Here is a 21,685-nt window from a genome sequence, read left to right as displayed (position 1 = left end):
TTTAGTTATTTCTTCTTTTATATCATATATATTTAAAGCAAAGTTAGACAGTCTCTAATGCAAGGATTCCCCCAACACAAACAGCAGATTCATCTGGGAAACCTTATTAAAATAGAGATGCCCTGGAGCCAGCCCAGTGGTGTAGCAGTTAAGTTCACACGCTCCACTTTCTCGGCCTGGGGTTCGCTGGTTCGGATCCTGGGTGTGGACCTATGTACCGCTCATCAAGCCATGCTGAGGTGGCACCCCACATAGAGCAACTAGAAGGATGTACAACTATGACATACAACTATCTACTGGGGCTTCGGGGAGAAAAAAGGAAACAAGTTGGAAGATTGGCAACGGATGTTAGCTCAGGGCCAATCTTCCTCAAAAATAAATAAATAAAATAAAACAGAGATTCCTCAACGCCCCCACCCTCTGCCAAGCAAAATCCTATCCATCAGTTAGGTTTGAACTACTGCTTCACAACCTTTACTACTAGAATCAAAACTATAAATGCAATGAATGAGTTGAAGAGCTATTTCCTGGAAAAATAAAATATGTATGCAAATATAAGGTATTATTATTTATCTAATTTTATTTTGTTTCAATTATTTTTGCCTAGAAGCAGAAACTAAAGTCAAGGGCATTTATTCATTAATTTTTTTTTTGTGAGGAAGATCAGCCCTGAGCTAACATCCATGACAATCCTCCTCTTTTTGCTGAGGAAGACTGGTCCTGGGCTAACATCCGTGCCCATCTTCCGTCACTTTATATGGCACGCCGCCACAGCATGGCTTGACAAGCGGTGCATCAGTGCGCGCCGGGCTTGACGGTGCGCACCCAGGATCCGAACCCAGGCTGCCCGCACCAGTGCATGCGCACTTAACTGCTATACCATGCGGCCAGCCCCAATTCATTAATTTTTTTAATACTTGTTTTACTCTCACGGCATTTCTAATAAAAAAAGTTCTTGATTAAATATGGTAATCATTACATTCAAAGAAAATTAGCAAATTCAAGTCATAACAGTGTTTTTAGAATTGAAAGAATCGTTTTTTAAGAAGAATGATACAGAACCCCACAAAGCAACTACATCATCAGAAAGAAGAAAATAAAATAATAAAGGAAAAAACTCATCAGAGATGAGAAGCTGAAGATTAAGGCTCCTTTACAAAAATAATGACAATCTGAAACTTGTCACCTGAAAGTCAAATATGTAATATGGTAATGATCATGAAAAAGCCAGGGCCTCATGGAAAACTTTTCAAAGGCAGACTATTAAATTTTTGAGTAAGGTAAACAAATAAAGAAAAATAGCACCAAACCATCTTCCTCTCCTGCCAAAAACAAAAAAGAGTGCAAAGCTATAGAGAACTTAATTTTCAAAGATGTCATATAGGCAGGACTGAAAAAGAACTGAAAAAAAAGTGTGGGCAAATTTAGGAATGATACCACAAATCACCTGAAAAAGGCTGTAAGATATACTTGACATAAAATTGACATCAGAGGAGATGTAACTGAAGGCTTACCCTAAGCAGACACAGGGACTGAATGAATGAATGAGTGAGCAAACACATGAATACACTCCTGCAGTATTTCTCTCGGTTTTTCTTTTGGCAATGGACCCAGCAGTGGACACCCCGTGACCCTCAGCAATCACGCACTACAATTTCTATACAATATTAAAAAGACTTACTGAGAAGCAGAGTGTCACAGAATCACTGAACTGGAGCGGGAAATTTAAGAGACCACATGGGCAAGTCCTTTTTTAAAGGTGAGGAGATATGAGTAACACCACAAAAAAGAGCTCTGCCCAGCATCAGCAACACGTTTTAATGGATGGCAACTGAAAGACCAAATGCTTAAGTCATCAAGATGGGTGTCCAGTGTTCAGGAGGTAGATGAGGGAGGGTCAAACGTATATTTCTTGCCTGAAAGCAATGCTAAAGCAAAAAAGAACTCACAATTCCCCTGATGTATCAGTATGATTAGAGCGCGTAATTCCCTTTCTGGACTATTCCAAAGGTTCTATCATCATTTGGTGGTTCCGTTTCTTTTAAGTAAAACAAAGCATCCCTTTCCTTTCATACAAAATGTATCAGCTTTAGAAACTGTGGTTTCCTTTATAAACTACACCAGTACCTTAAGACGGATCTCTCAACAGCACTGACACTTTCTTCAAAAAAGTATTATCTGCCCCCGGAAATGATCACCTTCTTCATTCCAAATGTTCACGTTCACACAACCATGGATGCTCTTGATACTTTCAAGATACATCTTAAACACCAAAACCAAGCTTCAACTTCAACATTTCCTTCATCCTCAATGATTCCAAATCACAATTAAAAAAATAAAAAGTTTGGTTCTTCGATTTCAATCAATATAATCCCTTAAGAATCCAAGCATCAAAACATTCACATAAAATACAGCTTTATATATTCAGAAGAGATAAACTGAACCAGCAAGGTGATCAATCAATTTTCAATTACATTCGGCATCTGGAGAAGATGATGGGGCAAGTACTTACAATTGACATTAGTCACCAAATGATGGGGTTCACACTTTAAGAACTCCACAAACCCCCAAGTATGTAAATTAGCACCATTATTCACTAATAAAAGCAGGATTTTTTCCTTTAATAACAATTCACCTAGAGATTCTACACTGTTACAATTTAAAAAGAACACACATAGGAGTATTTTAAATGCTGCATTTAAAGCCAAAGGGATGACTATAATTAACTAAAGAATTGCAATTAAATGATTTATAAAAATAGATTTTTTTTTTTTTTTGTGAGGAGATCAGCCCTGTGCTAACATCCGCCAATCCTCCTCTTTTTTTGCCGAGGAAGACGGCCCTGGGCTAACATCCGTGCCCATCTTCCTCCACCTTATATGGGACGCCGCCACAGCATGGCTTGCCAAAGCAGTGCGTCGGTGCGCGCCCGGGATCCGAACCAGCGAACCCTGGGCCGCCGCAGCGGAGCGCGCGCACCCAACTGCTTGCGCCACCGGGCCGGCCCCCTAAAAATAGATTTTTAAAGGGAGTTTGTATATAAAAGATACCTACCCAAAATATATAATGTATACATATAGACCTCTTTCTTTATAAGTCCACTTCTAAAATTTTTAGCATATACTATAAAGTTGCGAGTTACACTCTTAGCACTCTGATTTAATAAAGATCCTTCCTTTATGCTATTAAAACAAATTGCTAAAGTTAATATTCCAAAGCACCAATTTTTGCAGGAAATTTAGCTCATACATTATCTTATACTGTATACTTACCACATCAAACTTCTGAGTGATGTTCCCCTGGACATCAAGTAAATAAACCTTGCCATAATGTGTGCCCAGTGCCAAAAACTGTAAGAACAGAAGGGTCAGTTTAATAATGTACCATTAATACACAATTAGTAATAAAACCATTTTCAAAGTCAAGACTCTTTAATGCGTAAATGATCTGCAACGTCCTGGAAGATATGCACTCCTCAGAGAAGGTTTGTTTCCAGTTTGAGGGAAATAACAGAACAGGGCCTACTTTATTGTGATAGTGCAAGCTAGCTGTCAGAATGACTCATGAGGACCCTCATCTACTGACAACTAATGGTGTGTATGCGGTCTGTACACAATGCCTGATGGACTGAGGCAGCAAATTAAAATGCAGCTGTGAAAGCACGACCAACCTACAGTTGAACTCAAAGTCAGAAGGGAATGATTAAGAAACTCACCTTAATTTATGGCAAATGTGTAAATCTGTGCTATCATTTAAGTTCAATATATACATACCCATGCAAACAACAAAGTATTATTTTTTAGAAAGGAAAACCATGCCATACTGAGAGATGAAAAAACTCAAATGTACTTATACTATCAGTTAGCATCAGAATGCCTCTGTAAAAGTTAATGTATAATATGGAGTGTAAATATTTATATTCTAATGCAAAAAAACATCCTTTTTTTTTGTCACAAAATAAGTGTGCTCCATATTCACTTTATGATGTGAAACTAGTTCATAACTCCCACTGTTCCTTTAACTCTCTCAACTAACTCTAAACAAACCAAAAGAAACTTTAAGACTACCTGAAATATGACATGAGATTTTTCTTCCTTGTTATTTCTTTATGCATTACTCAAATAGTTCCAAATTCTCTGTATTTCATTGCATGTAAGCATGCTTCATTGCAACCTATAACGAAATGCTCAAATTTACAGGCTCTACTAAGCGTTTCAGTCAAGCAGCACAATCTTTAAAAAATAACCTTACAGAAAGTCAAGATTTAAAAGGATTTCTCAAAATGCAATTGCTTAAAATGAAATTTCAGTTCAGGCACTTAAAATAGGAAGCTACATTAAAGAGAAGTTACAAAAAGGGAAAGAAGGGGTTCATTAGAAATTCATCCCCTGCAATGCCTTTCACTCCTGCAAGGTTGCCTTTTTTCAGGAAGAAAAAAGTCCCCCGGGTAAAAAAATCAATACTGGTTAATAAAACATCAGGTGTGCAGACATAACTAGGTATGACGATTCCGCTGCACAGGCCTGCCTGAATGCACCAGGTGCCATGCCGATTACTCATCCAGGACAGACAGCAAGCCTGGGGAAAACAGGATGCCTGGGCCCTGGAAGGGAAAGGGGAAAGACATAATTCTGGGGGGAAATTAGTCTGAATATTTAAACCAAATAGGGATGTTTCCTCCAAAGCAAAAGATCATTCTAATCAGAAACAGAGGACTGAGATGGTGATAATTTTTTTCTCCACAGTGTCACTCTGACAATATTTGAATAGAAAAATACCACATAACACTAACGAGAAACAAACAATACTGCACTTCATTCTGAGACCATCTCTGGTAAAACAATGGGTCTTAAAAGCTCACTGCACCCCAAGTACTCAATGGTATTGATTCTCCTCATAAATACTGTATTTAATTTGCTAGAAAATGAAGGCAGCTTGGACCCTTAAAATGCTTTAAACCTGGGTCATTCTCCAACAGCTCTGTGAAGGCCATTCTTTTTTTGTGTGTGAGGAAGATCAGCCCTGAGCTAACATCCATGCCAATCCTCCTCTCTTTCTGCTGAAGAAGACCAGCCCTGAGCTAACATCTATTGTCAATCCTCCTCCTTTTTTTTTTTTTTCCCTTTTTCTCCCCAAAGCCCCAGTAGATAGTTGTATGGTCATAGTTTCACATCCTTCTAGTTGCTGTATGTGGGACGCCGTATCAGCGTGGCCAGACAAGTGGTGCGTCAGTGCCAGCCCAGGATCCGAACCCAGGCCGTCCGTAGCAGAGCACGCGTGCACTTAACCGCCAAGCCACGGGGGCCAGCTCCCTGAAGGCCATTCTTGAACTTCCAATTATACTTTATTTTATTGAAGTTTTAAAGATCCTACGCAGGGTACTTTACCGAAATATTAATGCCTTCCCTTTTTCTTTTTTCAAAATTACTAGTTTCATTCATTTAATACTTAAGATAGAAAGGAAACATAAGATAATTATTTTGATTTTATAGCATCAACCTAAAACTATAACTGCTTTAGAATATTTTTGAAAAAAAATGCAGTGGTTTTTATGATAAGCTTTTGTTTAGGAAAACATTTCATCATTTGGATTAGACAAATTATTGCTGCTCCCTTTTAGAAATAAATAACTTTATGTGCTCTTTTAAAAAACCAAGTTTGATAAGCCAATCATATAGGTCTTAAAAATGTATTTAATTACCAAAATCACTGATGAGTCATACTTTCATTTGCTAATGCTTTCAACTACTTAAAATACAACACAAAATGCAAAATTGGCCACAAAACACAAACATAAATACAAATTCTTTAAATGTGATTTTCCTTCCTGCCATTAAAAGTCTTGCAGCACTTTTGTAATTTGTAATTTTTTTTTTAACCTAAGAGCACTTAAAATTCAGGATGGGCAAATAATAACTATAATTTAATCAGCCCTTTTCATGTTTAATTACAGAAACTTGACTCATTTTATAAACTATCACATCAGGCATCCGAGCCTTCTTCTGAACCCTCCACTAGCATAACTGCTTTTACTTTGAATGACGGGCCTTTTCGTCAGTAAACAAGCAGAAAAAGTGAAAGCAGTACTTTGGACACCACAAAGGAAACAAGAGATATCCTAATCCAAATATGGTCAGCTGTTTAATATCACCTATGTTTCACACAGCCGTTTATAGTATTCAAAGCATCAGAGCGGGGAGTGCCTTCAACACCCATGAGGAAATAGGTCCTGGGAGTTGAGGCGACTTTCCTGGAAACACTCAATGAGTGGCAGCAGCGCTAGGGGCAGAATTAAGAGCTAAAGTACTCTGACTGGATCAGAAACCTCACAAACAGAAAGAGGGGCCTCAGATGAAGAGTGCATGTTCTAAGAGTTAGCACTGATTATAACTCCCACTGTCAGTCTCCTTGGCCAAGTGGTTTAGTATGGTGTTAATCAAGTTTGATGTCCAGGCAGGAAAACTTTGTTCTCCATTTCATCTATTCGGTGGTTCAGTCAACACACAAAAAGCATCTATAATATGCTCAGACAATAAGCAACTTTGACTTAAATGGGTGATAGTATAATGAGAGAGAAAGATATAAAAATCGATTAATTAAAATTAAATTCAAAGAGCACGCTTAAAATGGAAGTATCTCTAAGGCTCTATGAAGCATCAGAGGTGTCAGCTGTGCTGAACTTTGAAGAAGGAATCAGACAGTAGACACTGAGGCAGCTGGGCAGGCTTGCGGTAAAGACCATTTTACATAGAGTGGATGTGACTTACTCAAAGGCATGGAGTCACGTAAAGAACAGGACAAAGTCAAGAAGTTACAAGTAGTTTTAGATAGCGGGAGCATCCAGTTCATGCCCAGGGAAGAAGACGGGCAGTGAGACTGGAAAGGTTGAGTAATAGAAGGCATTTGAATATTTATGGAGAAATGAAGGTAGGAGAGCAGAGGAAGGGGCAGAGGGGTGTCCAAATCATGAAGACATCAGGAAGCCAATAAAGAATTCTAGAAAGGAGGATTACATGATCAGATTTGAATTTCTGGAAGACTACTTTCGTAGAAAGAAGTGTTATGAATGGACCAGAGTGAAAGCAAATCCGAAGGAAAATAGATTGGTTTGCAGTGTGTGCATTAGTCTCAGGGAGAAATGATGGATGCCTGAACTAAAAGATCCTGGGCTTAGGATGGGAATAGATTCAAGTAAGTGAGGTGGGGGTTGAATCCAGACAGAAGAGATGTTATGAGTAGGAACAGCCAAGCATTGCCACCAGAGCACACACTGATGGCAGAAAGTGGTAAGACATAAGGCCAATTACACAAGGGGTCAAGATCTTAGAGGGCCTTACATACCACATTAAGGAGCTTAGACTTTACTTAGTAGATAATCATACATGGTTTTAAAATTTGTATTTTCAACAGATCATTCTGGCAACCAGGTGGCAGATGGGTTTAAAGTAGAAAAATTAGAGGCACATGAGCACAGGCAGGTGAAGATGAGGGCCTAAGCAGGGGCAGGGGTGGTAAGCAGATCACCAGGGCTTTGGGGATGACTGGGTGGAAGGGGACAAAGAGTCAGCTTTGGCTTAGGTGACAAAGGAGATGCTGATGCCACCATATGGGTTGGGAACAAAAAACAGATGCAAGGTTAGAGGGAAAAGATGAGTTCCTTATAGATATACTGAGTTTCCGGCATAAATAGAACAAAAGGTAGAACTGTTTAGGAGGTATCTGGATAAATAAGCACACTACTCTGTGGTGCATCAGTGTGTAGGTGGTCACAGAAATCATGAAATTTAAAATCAAGAAAAGTACAAATTCAGAAGAAATGTAAACAATGGACCAAATCCTGAGAAAATCAACATGTAAGGGAAAGGTGGAGGTAAAAAGAGTGAAAAAACCAGAAGGGAGTAAGAGAAATCAACAAGAAAATAATAAGAGAATGGTGTCACGATAAAGAAGTTTCAAGAAGAAAGGAGAGATCCACAGTTGTAAAAGCAGCAAAACGTCCATCAACTGGTGAATGGATAGACCAAATGTGCTATGTCCATACAATGGAATACTATTCAGCAATAAAAAGGAAAGAAGTACTGATACATGCTACATCACAGATGAACTCAAAAAATTATGCTAAGTAAAAGAAGCCAGACATAAGAGACCAAACAACATATGATATGGATATTACTTAGCATAATTTTTTGAGTTCATCTGTGATGTAGCATGTATCAGTACTTCTTTCCTTTTTATTGCTGAATAGTATTCCATTGTATGGACATAGCACATTTGGTCTATCCATTCACCAGTTGATGGACGTTTTGCTGCTTTTACAACTGTGGATCTCTCCTTTCTTCTTGAAACTTCTTTATCGTGACACCATTCTCTTATTATTTTCTTGTTGATTTCTCTTACTCCCTTCTGGTTTTTTCACTCTTTTTACCTCCACCTTTCCCTTACATGTTGATTTTCTCAGGATTTGGTCCATTGTTTACATTTCTTCTGAATTTGTACTTTTCTTGATTTTAAATTTCATGATTTCTGTGACCACCTACACACACATATGAAATATCCAAAACAGGCAAATCTATAGAGATGGAAAGTAGATCAGCGGTTCCCTAGGGCTAGAATTAGGTCTGTTCCATGACATAGCATGTTATCTCTAAGAAAGAAGGGAAGAAATGAGGGGAGGTGAGGAACAACAGGGGACAAAAGGGTCCTTGAACAGGAGGAAGAAAACCTCCTGTGAGTAAGGATAGGTGTAGATTCAGATGAGTTGGGAAAGGGGTCAGGAACTGAGGCTGATCTTGCCTGAGAGATTCAATTATCTTAATTAAATAGAAATGACATCATCCTCTGAGAGTGAAGGCATGGTTGAGAAGGCAGATTGATGACTAAAGGAGCTGATGAAGGACAAACAAACAGCAGCATTTTTAGTGAAACATTTACCTAGACATGTGAGTCTGTACCACTACGTGCCTGGCTGCCTTGGTCATCAGAGCACTGACTCAGAGTTGAGAGTGTGGCTGAGGGGCACGATGACGGACAGGGATGTAAGAGAATTGAAGGTGCTGGCAAAGTAAAGTTAGGATAGTTAACCAATCTACAGAGATAGAAAAGAACAGAAAAAGAATGAATTAGAGATCAGGGCTCCGTAAAGTTACAAAACAGGGTTAGTGGGAAAATTAACACAATAGCATGAAGGATAAAAGGAGTCAACGGAGAGTGTACTGAAAGATCCTCAAATTACAGGTACTGACACCATCCAGAGTGTGGCCTTAATGGTAGGGACATGAAACGGCAGAAGTGAATGTCACTGGAATTAGGTTGAAGAACTGCAAGGCCAGTCTTCAGTGAGTGAAGGGAAGTGACAAGGTAGTTGGGAGATGGCAGCAATGGGAAGGAGTAGATGGTGGTGCAGCCAAATGGCAGGAGCCTCAAAGGAGGGAGTTTCTGGAAAAACAAAAGAGAACAAACGTTCTATTAACACGCTAAGTGAGTATAGGAATCTGTTTACAATGGAATGAAATCTGCAGTAAAAAGGAATGGGGTGGGAGTGAGGAGGAGGATGAGGCAACCCTGTTGGTAACACAGGATAAAGCCAAGAGATGGATCAGAGTTGGGGGGTTTGCCTTTGGTGGAGAGACTAAGGCTCCTCATGGGCTCACAGGGAAGAAGAGAGCAACAGGTAAAACTGCCTGGCCTCCAATACTCCGATTATGACATGGGTTGTTTTGGTCCAAGAACGGGCTGAGGGTGCTGTATAGTACTTAGCCTAGACTGAGAAAGTTGGTGGGGGCTTTGTTACAGCGAAGACACAGAAGTGGATATATTAATTCATTCATATAATATACAAATAATAATTTGGGGCCTGTTTATTGATTCCTAATGCTTCCAGTGTAATCTCTTCTATTCTTATGAAGACACTGAGCTACACACTATTTCTAATCTTGACACTTTCCTACTCTATTACTTATGATTTGAGGAATTAAGTGACAGAGTTTCCAAGAACTACTTGCTATAAATCTTTCACATCCATCGTCTAAATTCTATGTGATATACTCTTGCAAAGTGGTGTGTGTGTGTGTGTACAAATAAATATATATTTTTGGTTGTTTGGTTTTTTTGTTGGTGAGGAAGAAGAGAGGAGGAGTGGCAAGGAGACACAATTACTGTAAAAAACCACCAAAATCATCCGGACTCCACAGTATAAACAAACTTACAAGAGACATGACTTACAGAAGAATCTTCTACAAGAGCTACCTTACCTTGTCATGGACTGTCATGCAGCTAGCTGCATCCTTCTGAAGGATTTCTGTCACCCCATTGGAAAGCCTTTCATACTTCAGTTTGGGTTCCTCTTCACTCTCTTCTTCCTTCACGAAAAGCAGAGAAAATGACAGCCACCATGGATTTATTTGAAATAGTCAGACTCAAAACACACTTCTTAAGTGGGAACCAGAGACTGTTCCCTCAGTGATTGTCAGTAACTACAACTGTAACTAAAGGTTAAGAGCTTCATGTTTCCTTTTTCCAACTGGGTGTATCAACTGCTACAACTTTGCTGGTAGAATAAATTCCAAAGTTGAAAACAGAAATACACATACTTACTGTGGACAGTAATCAACTTTGGCATATTCGAGTAAATACTCAAAAAACTGGCCCATTATGCAGACATTTGTCAATAAAAGGTGTGGGGGCAAAATACTTGTCAGTGTGACCTCATGGGCAAGAAACACTCACAGCACTGAGATAAGAATACAACAAATCTCGAAAAGACATGAATTTTGTATTTCAAGATTATAAATACTTTTGTCAGACTTAAGAATATCTGATTTTAATTAGAAAAATGTAATTGCAAAACAATTAAATCAAAGTGAAAGAAAATTGGAAATTTTATATAACGCAAAATGCATACCCTTTAGATAAAAGTATTTTGATATTTACTTTAAATAACTGATAATCCACGCACAATCCCTACTTATTTAAATGTTTATGTTAGAAAATGTATTTACTCTCATCTAAATAAACCTACTTATGCATTAAAAACTTCTTAATCATATTTTATGTATTACTATTAACTTGATATGTTCAACCTCATTGTTGATACAGCGTAAGATATCTTTAATCCTTATAGTTATGGAATAAAGTTAGGGATCTAGATTGACTATAATGGCCATGACTTAATAAAACAAAGATAGTTAAAAATATTATTATAATGATTCAAAAAAACATTTTATTTTACTGCATCAATTTACAACAATGAGAAATAAAAAAAAATGTGCACATACTGACAACTATGATAGGATAAAGCTGGCCAAATTAGAAGTTCACAAAAATAATCTACTCATTGACATTTCCTTAAAAATAATTGCATAGTCTTCATCTTCCAGCTAACATTCGAGTAGCTGAGGCACATCAATGCTCCCACTCACAATAACTAGAAAGGCTTAATGAAATATACAGCCACATCAGTCTAAGGCATCAATTAAAGGGGCTGCAGAGGTAACCTGAACTAGAAGCTCCAGATTCCAAGGTGGTGGCGAAACCATGGAGAGGTGAGCAGGCCTTCTACAGCCATTCTTTCCAGAGGTATTTACCAATTCAGGGTGCAGGACTAGAAGCTGAGAACCCAATCTCTGTCTGGGAAGGTGGCCACTGCTAGGGGCAGAGAAAGCAGCAAACCTTTTGGTAGCTGAGGGGATGGAGTGACAAAACTGGAGACATGAGGGGCTAAGATCCCAGTGAGAGAGAGGGGCAGAGAAATGAGCTTGTTATACAACCTCTTTTCCTATAAGACAACTGCCCATTTCCACAGCTATGTAAAGCATGAGGCAAAAAAGCTAAACAGAAAGCTTCAAACATGCAAACCCGCTGTCTTGATGTGCTGAGAAGACAATAATTAGAGTTCAGGAGCCATCAGGAAATGAGGTCCTGGTGAATACCACAGGCTCTCAACTAGAACTCCTAGTCTCCAGGGGACATGAAAAATAGCTTACCAAAACTTCAATCTAGCTCTGACTCAGTTCAATCCCTGATTGGAGTACAGTACATAACCCCCAACCTATCTGTCCAGTAAAGGGAAGGGTGACTCCTTGCAGAAAGAAAACTACCAGGGCCTCTACAATTTTTCACTTACAATACTGAGAATAGAACAAAAAATGACCAGGTATGTCAAAGACAGGACCAAATGACTAAAAATCAAGGACAAAAAAAGACTCATAAAAACAGACCCACAGGTGAACTAGATATCAGAGTTAGCAGAAAAGAGCTTTAATATAACTATGACCAGTATGTTCAAAAAAACAGAGAAAAAGATGGAGAAAACAGACGAAAAGATAGATTTTCAACAGAGAACTGTAATCTGTAAAAAAAGAATCAAATAAAAATTTTAGGATTGAAAAATGTAACTGTAATTAAGAACTCAATAGATGGTTTAACAGAAGATTACCAAAGCAGAAGACAGGATTAGTGAAATGAAAAACAGGTCAAGAAATATTCAAAGAGAATCCCAGAGAAGAAAAATGGATGGGAAATACAGAAAGGAATGTATGAGATGTGTGGAATGTAGTGAATAGGGTTAACGTGCTTTTCTTTTTTTTTTTTTGAGGAAGATCAGCCCTGAGCTAACATCCATGCCAATCCTCCTCTTTTTACTGAGGAAGACTGGTACTGAGCTAACATCTATTGCCAATCCTCCTCCTTTTTTTTTTTTCCGTCTTTCTCCCCAAAGCCCCAGTAGATAGTTGTATGTCATAGTTGCACATCCTTCTAGCTGCCGTATGTGGGACGCCGCCTCAGCATGGCTGGACAAGTGGTGCACTGGTGCGCGCCCAGGATCCGAACCCGGGCCGCCAGCAGTGGAGCGCGTGCACTTAACCACTAAGCCATGGGGGCCGGCCCCAACATGCTTTTAATTACAGTCCCAGAAGGATAAGGCAAATGGGATGGGGAGGGACAGGGGCAACATTTAAAGAGAGAACTGAGAATTATCCAAAACTGATACGACATCAATCCACAAATTCAAGAAGCTCTGCAACCCCAAGCAGGACAGAGATGAAGAGAATCACACCCAGGTGCATCATAGTAAGAAGAAAATTATGTAGAAGAAAAATGACTTGTAGAGTGCTGGGTCTATTGAAGACAGTAAGACTGATAGGACACAACCAAGCAGAGCCTGCAAACTCAAAAGCTTACACAGTCTTTACCTTTGGGGCACAGATCTGCATTTTCACATGGAAAGCGGCTAATTTGTGGATAAATGGAAAGGATGAGATATATCAAACATCATGCTACAGGCTTAACCTCAGATATTGCATTTCATCCCAACTTAAAAAAAAAAAAAAACTATGCAAAAAAAAAAAAGACTATGGTGAGTTGTGTATAATTATCCCATTTTACAGATTTTCCGTAAAAACTGATAATCAGAAATTTTAAGTAATTTCATCAAGACACATACACAAAGCCAAAATTCAAATTCAGTTACAAATGCTCTAAAGTCAACGCCTTGTCTAATACACTACCCAAATTCCTATGAAAATGTTACAAATCACAACAGAAGCCTCCGCAATTTTTACGCCTAAGAATAATTTTAAACTATGTGATCAATAGGAAATGTTTTAAAATGTGTTTCTTTAGCAGGTGCATTAGTTATCTATTGATACATAACATATTATGTCAAAATTTACTGACTTAAAACAAAAATACATATTGTTTTACAGAGTTCCTGTGGGTAAGCAATATAGGAGTGGCTTAGCCGAGTGGTTCAGACTCAAAGGTCTCTCACAGGGTTGCAGGCAGGATGTCAGCTGGGGCTGCAACCACCTGAAGGCTTGACTGGGGTTCAAGTATCTGCTTCCAAGATGGCTCACTCAAATGGTTGGCAAGTTGGTGGTGGCCGCTGGCAGGAGGCTTCAATTCCTGGCCACATGGACCTCTCCATAGGGCTGCTTGAATGTCCTCAGGACACAGCAAGTAGCTTCCCCCAGAGTGAGTGATCCAAGAAAGAACAAAGTGAAAGCCACAATGTTATATATGACCTAGCCTCCGAGGTCACACACTGACACTTCTGAATATTCTACTGATCATATAGGTCAGCCATGATTGAGTGTGGGAGGGGAGAACACAAAGGCAGGAATACTAGGAGGTGAGGACCATTGGGAGCCCCCATGCAGGCTAGCTACAAAAGTAGTTAGAAAACTTTAAGAGCAATAAACCTGGTTTTAAAAAACCAGTATTCCATGTCTACTGATGAGCAGTCTTAAATTTTCCTCTCCGAGTATGCACAAGTTATTAGTTGTTTATTTATTAACAGAGTAGTAAAATCAAAGATGTACCTACTATTAACTTTCCAAGAATAATTTTAAGAACTAACAGTACTAGAACGAAGCGTAATAAGCATGGTTATCTAAAAGACCTGCACTTCTTTAAAAAGGTAACTATGATAATCAACCCAACCCAAGGAGCTGTTACACGTCAAAGAGTGACCTGTTGCTAAAATACATGTGAAATAGCTAACTAACCAAGTCTAAAACAGCTAGAAAAAGAAAAATTACAAAAAGAAACAAACACTTCTACTTATGTCCCTACAAGCAAGAAATAGAAATTATTACCAAGTTAACATTAAACGTGGCAAAGATGATGTGTGCATTCTGAAGAAAATGTGTTAAATACAAATTGAGCCCTGAATGTTAGTCTTTGTAACAAGATACCACATGTTGCTCCAGTCTGGACATCAAATGTGCATCCAACGTGAAAAGTTAATTCCAGCCTCTTGACTATTTTGCATAAAAACACTCATCCACGGACCATTAGATAAAGTTACTGTAAATAAGGCTTGCCTGTCTTATTTATAAGTGAAAACTAAATAATTTCTCTTACATAAATATACAAAAATAAATACTTTCACAACATAGTTCACTGAAGCATTTGTGCTAGGCTTCAAGAACCATAAATAAAATGAAAACTCCAATATTAGGCATTTGATGTAGCATTTCACGCTTTTCTGACAGGTATCTTTTATGTTAAGTTAAAAGCAAGCCAAAGGTGAATTTTTAAGGTTTTTTTCTGCTTGCTGTAAACAAAGAAAATGGAAAGTGATTCAAATATACAACTCATGGAGGTTATTCTATTGCTGCAGACTATATATCACATTTTAAATAAAAAATATTAAAAAAAATCAAACAGATTTAATATAGTGTTTCACTTAAAAAAAACTGAAAACAGAAAAAAAGGCTTTCATGCAGCTTGAACTTCCATGGAAAACAACCCAGTGCTAATAAAAAGCAAATCAATAATTTTTGTTAAATTTTAATAATCCTGCAAACCTACAAATAAAACCATCAACAGCCTGAGTTGAGATGACAGTTAACTGCGTTTCTATGACAACCTAGCGGAATAGTACAAGTCTTGACTTGCAGCTAAGCGAAGATATGAACAGAGTGACATTTACCCATACAAGAAAAATTTGCAGCTTTCCTTTAAAAAGAATCAATTCCTCCACTAACATGGATTTTCACTAAGTGTGCAGCACTTTTAATTAAAGACAAGTCCTTTAAACCGTCATATAGGATTCTAGAACACTGCCTGAAAATAAATTTCATATCAATCATTCTTACTGAGTTTTGAAATTAAAAGTGAAAAAATTACTTTGAGGGATAACAAATTAAGGCAATTAAAGACTGCTCCCTAAAAAACTATTCAGTAATTTGTTACCAATGCCGTAGGGTAAATTTTCACAGGCGAAGTCCTGTCACCTTGGACTTGTATACCAACAAGAATATTGCACTTTTCATCTGACAATTAAAAATCCGTGTACAAGAAAAATTTTTATAACCAATTTTTATAAATATTTATTTATAACCAATTTTCCCTCCTCTTTTAACTTTATCCATATCTTTCACACATCAGTACACTTTATATACCACTGTTACAATCCAAATGAAGACTTGAATTTTAAAAAGTGTGTGTCACGTGAGTTCTAGAGGTTAAAGATCATTACATTTTCTACTGTTAATACGGAACTTAAAATTTTGCTTTTGGATACCATTTCTTTATTAAACTCTAGTTTTGTCCTGTTTGTTTTTTCCATAAAATAAAATGATACTAGATATACTGAAAGGGAGAGGTGACATTCTTATAAAGCCCAAGTTAAGCTAGTGGGAAATACCACCAGTTGAGCATCCTAGATAATTCAGCCTCACTCTGTGGAGACGGCTTTATCCCGTCCAGCTTCACTCACCAGAAAGACCTCAGCTGAACCCCTAGGAATTTTCATGAGATGACTGGTTTACTTGGTTTCATGTCATCAACTGCATCTGACTAGGAGCAAATTCTTTTAATAAATATCCAACGTTTTGAAGTTAGATACAATGGAGAACACTAACATCCTCAAAAAAAATTCTCATTGTTTAAAAATAAATGCTGTTTGAACTTCCATAGTAAAAAACTAAGTGTTCATAAAAAGCAAATCAATAATCAACTATAGGTATGAGGTATAAAATAAAGGCTTCCCTCCTCTAGAACATTCTCTCTAGAATTCTAATTACCTTAACGAGAAACGAAATATTGAAAATTAGTAGTCAACTTTATAAGTTTAAGATATCAAAAAGCTATCAAAATCTACTATCAGAACATTTGAATTTTAGAAAATGTGCATTTTAAAAATTCTCTCTCTTTACAAATAATTCACTTCATAAGAAGCCCATGATACGCTAAAATATTTCTTTTTGATCACTATTTATTAAAGAAGATGGAGGACAGAAAAATAAAACAAAACACAGTGGGTGCAAAAAAGACTTTTTTTTAAAAAGCAGAATTGAAATGATACTGCAAGTCAATCAAAACACATAATTTGAGTCTCAAAAACATAACTAACAAATTTTTAAGGAACACATCTATTCACTACAACATGGTATTATCAACAAAGGCAACATAGTCAACAACTATATTGTACAAATAATATATAAATATACATTTACTTGAAACTAAATGCTATCAATTAACGTACATGGACAATATAGGACACCTCCAAATATGTTATATCAATCTTGAACTTTTCCAGAAAGGGTAAAAGAGATCTATGATGAGAAAAAACTGTAAAAAAAGATCTTAACTGTAAGATTCAAAATTAATCAAGGACTAATGACTATAATTAGCTTTGTATTGCCCACCACTCCCCTAAATAAACGCCACTTCCTTAAAAGGGCAAGTGCGATTATTAATTATTGTAGGCTACAGTTCTATCACAGAAAGATGATTTCATTTACACAAAAAGATGACTATCTGATAGGAAGGATGGCTTTATATATCCTTCTAAAATGTCAAAACATATCAAGAAAACTACACAAACAAGCCAAGAGAGTAACTTCTGGTTTCCATTAATAACACAAGGTATTATAGCTGCCTCAATGACCAAACTTTTTAGGAAAGTGACATGGAGATAATGGAATTCATCTACAATGAAACAACTGCAGTCAAAGCTCCCAGGATGCCTTTCCTTCAGACTGGTGACAGAGAAGTAACTACGTTCTTAGATGAATGCAAATAATGTTGCTAAGTTTTTGACTTTCAAGCAATATTGCTATTACTGAAAACATATATTAACCAAAAAAAGGAGCTGAAATTAGGAGCTGATAAATGTAATCTGGATGACATGGGTCTACTTTTTGATATAGATAGAAAATTCAGATGAGTCTACTCATACCCATATATTACTTTTAAAAGCATAGAATACATACGGTTAAATAAGGGGTTCTCAACCAGAGCTGATTTTGTGCCCCACTCAGGACATCTATTTGGCAACGTCTGGAGACATTTTTGTTGTCACAACTGAGTAGGTGGAGAAGGTGCTACTAGCATCTGGTGGGTAGAGGCCAGGGATGACGCTAAACATCCTACAAAGTACAGGACAATCTCCCAGAACAAAAAATTATCCAGCCACAAATGCCAATAGTGCTAACATTGAGAAACCCTGGGTTAAATAAATTTCACAAGATTAAATATTACACAGACATTAAAATTTGTTTTCAAAGACTATTTAACAACAAAGGGAAATGTTCTTAAAAGGTGAAAAAGTAGGTCATAAAACCATGATCCAAATTTTATTGAAGAAATTTATATACCTATGTGTGGGGAAAATCAAGAGAATAAACACCAAAATAGTAACCTTCCCAAGCTTCAGTTTCTTCATCTGTAGAATGGGAGTGATAATGGATCACAGGGTTGCTGTGGCCATTATAGAAGACAGCCAATAAAAATCACTACTGTGAACTATTGCCAATATTTTCTAAATTTTCTAAAATAAACATATTATATTTATTATAGAGATAAACGTTATTTTTAACGCCATTGTTCAACATCCTCTTCAAAACTGTCTATTTACTGAACTAAGATTCTTATCTCTCAAAGCTGCTTTACTGTAACGCTTTGACTAGAAAAGTGAGAAAAAGTTGGAACCTCTAATAATTGCAGAACTCTACTTAAGATTCACAAGATATGCAGTCTTCATAAACCCTGGTCTCTCCTTTGCCCTATAGCATTAGAATTTCATGTTCAATTCAAGGAGGGAAAAAACAAGGTGAAGGTTCCCATGCCCTGAGCCCCATACCATAAACAGGATCAACTCCCATCATTTATTTTATATTGGGAAAGCGATAAGAATATATAGAGGACGGAAAAAAAATGAGAAAAGCAAATAAGCTTTTCATTTCCTTCCAGCCATATGGAATAACCTTACCAATCTTCAAGATACGCCATGCAGGTGGACAATTTCCGCCACTAAAGCCAACATAACCCTCTTTTCCTTTCTTCCCAATATCCCTTGAGGATCACAAGATCCTTAGAAGTAGGGTTTATGCCTTTTCATTGTTCTGAACTTCACCTAACAAAACTGTGGGTACCTCACAAAGAACAGTGAAAACAAAAGTATGTAGTAACAGCAGACCGACTTTACTAAGAAGCTTTTCTAAGATATTCTCATTTAGCTTTCCACATGGGAAAATCCAAATCATAGAATATCAGCAGAAAGGAATCTCAGAGATCATCTAAACTATGTGTTATTTGACAGACATGGGGGGGTAGGGAGGTAGAGGCATCAGAGGGAAGGGGGTGGCTATTCAGAAACAGTATAAGTTAGAACTACAGAAAAAACTACAGAAATGAAGCTCTATCATCTTCTAACAGTAGCAGCAAACAGAAGACCTGCAAACTAAATTTTCACAAAAATTGACATTTATTTATAATTTATATGTTCACTGTTATATGCAAAAGGAAAATGCTACTGTTCTTGACATTATTTAATGTTTTACAGGAGATTAAATACTTCTCAAGCATCTTTCAATCGCACATTCCATATCCCAGGTGCACAGAAGCACCTTGCTACCCACCCCCACCAAAGCTTCTGACAGCTTCTCAAAAATTTCCATGAAGAAACAGATAAAGATAAAAACCCACAATAGCAATAAAAACTAAGACAAACTGGGGGCCAGCTCAGTGGCGCAGCGGTTAAGTTCACACATTCCGCTGCAGCCCGGGGATCACAGGTTTGGATCCTGGGCACGGACCGATGCACCGCTTATCAAGTCATGCTACGGCGGCATCCCACAGAAAGTAGAAGAGGGGCACGGCTGTTAGCCCAGGGCCAATCTTCCCCAACAAAAAGAGGAGGATTGGCACGGCTGTTAGCCCAGGGTCAATCTTCCCCAACAAAAAGAGGAGGATTGGCATGGATGTTAGCTCAGGGCTAATCTTCCTCACAAAAAAGCAAAACAAAACAAAAACAAAACTAAGAGAAACTGTTACCAAAATCAAGGAGAAGCTGACACATATGTCAAATACCAATTTGCACTCACGACACACCTTCATTTGTTTCATGAAAACACAGACCACCTGAACAAAAGACAGAAGGCTGCTGTCAAGCTCTGCTACCAGCCCTCCACGCCCATGACTGGGAGCCTGCCCCACCTGCCCAAGCACATACCCACTCCACCCCTGAGGGACCATCCTCCAGAAGGAGGCGACAGTCTGCAGCCTCTGCTCACTGTTGCTCCACACCCGCACTTTCAGCCCTGGCCACCATCTGTCCACCTCCTTCTTCTACCGGCAGAGACTACAACGCGTAACACCTAGACAGCGCACTGTCAACGGGCTAGGAGCCTCGGCCCGACCAAGAGAACACTGACGGCAGGACGGTGGGCACTGCAGGGAACCAGAGAACACTAACAAAGGCAAAAGCAAGAATGCATTAATAAGCCAGAAAACTGAATAATTAATAAGTCTCTGGGTTAGTACTTTTCAAAGATCTTATTTAAATAGAATAAGCACAGAATAAATTCAGGAAATAAAAGTCATCAAAGTACTACCCATCTCCTGCAGAATGGTGTCTGCCTAGACTGTTTTAGCAGCAAGTTCTATTAAAAACTCTCAAGGGAGAGAAAACTCCTAAGTTATTTAAACTGTCCCATAACAAGGAAATATTAAAAACTTCCCAATACATTTTGAAAAAGTGGCATAACCCTGGTATCAAAACTCCCACAGAGTACATTAAAGGAAAAAAATATATAGTTCATTCATCTTATGTAAGAATTTAACTGTAAAAATTCTAAATAGAATATCATAAACTAAACCCAGCATACACTGATAGAAAACTTTTAAGACCAAATATTGCAAGAATGCAAAGATTGGATATTAAGAAATCTGATTTCATCATTTGATAGGTCAAAGACGAAAAATTATAGGCCCACATTGACAGATACTGAAACAGCATTTATAAAGTTCAACACTGATTTTTTTTAAATAGGCTTTTAAAAAAATGCTGATTTAAAAAATTTTTTTAAAAAAGCTTTCAGTAAACAAAAAGAGGTTTCTTTCCTGAAGAGCTGAGAATGATCATTTGAAATGGACAGCCAACGTAACACAACAATGAGGTAAGAGAAGCATTCCCATAATTAACAGGAAACTATCACCTTTTTTTTCCAAAACTGATTTAGAAGTTTTAACCAAGGTGAAAGACAAGAAAACGGAAAAGAATAAATATATTATTGTTGGTATAGTCTTATTTGAAGATGATACCACTGTATGGAAAGAACAAAACACAGCTTATGATGATTAATTTTGTGTCAATTTGACTGGGCCATGAGGTACCCAGATATTTGGTCAATCATTATTCTGGGTGTTTCAGTGAAGGTGTTTTTGGATGAGATTAACATTTAAATTGGTAAACTGATAAAAGCAGATGTGGGTGGGCCTCATCCAATCAGTTGAAGGCCTGAACAGAAAAGAACGAAAAGGCTGACCCTCCCCCAAGTAAGAGAGAGTTCTTCCTGCCTAACTGCCTTCGAACTGGGCAGCTTTTTTCATGTCTTTGAATCTGAAATGAAACATCAACTCTTTCTGGGTCTTGAGCCTGTGAAAGCATCAGCCCTTTTGGGTCTCCAGCTTGCCGACTCACCCTGCAGATCTTGGGACTTGCTAACTCCACAACCACAGAAGCCCATTACTTAAGGTAAATCTCTTTCTCTCTCTCTCTTTCAGATCCTCTCTCAGATCCTATTGGATCTCTCTCAGATTCTCTCTCTCAGATCCTATTGGTCCTTCACAGATCCTATTGGTTAAATTTCTCTAGAGAACCCTGAGAAATACACAGCTCCTGCCAGGACACAGAGTTTGCCTGGACTCCTGGCCCCCTCCCCCAAATCAGCCCTGA

The 21,685-nt window shown here is 37.9% G+C and overlaps 1 protein-coding gene across 2 annotated transcripts in view; it reads right to left on the bottom strand.

Annotated features, from left to right (window-relative positions):
- VPS41 (VPS41 subunit of HOPS complex) overlaps nt 1–21,685 on the bottom strand; it is a 171,599-nt gene that overhangs the window by 128,662 nt on the left and 21,252 nt on the right. For both annotated transcript variants that reach the window (XM_058570676.1, XM_058570683.1), the window contains exons 3-4: nt 10,251–10,358; nt 3,273–3,350 (exon numbers count right to left, since the gene is read on the bottom strand). In XM_058570676.1, the coding sequence (XP_058426659.1) occupies nt 3,273–3,350; nt 10,251–10,358 (186 nt within the window). The remainder of the gene's footprint in view (nt 1–3,272; nt 3,351–10,250; nt 10,359–21,685) is intronic.

The sequence above is a fragment of the Diceros bicornis genome, chromosome 3 (genome assembly GCF_020826845.1).
Source record: "Diceros bicornis minor isolate mBicDic1 chromosome 3, mDicBic1.mat.cur, whole genome shotgun sequence".
Lineage (NCBI taxonomy): Eukaryota > Metazoa > Chordata > Mammalia > Perissodactyla > Rhinocerotidae > Diceros > Diceros bicornis.
Note: the sequence above shows the minus strand (reverse complement) of the source record. Positions and strands in the feature narration are given on the sequence as shown.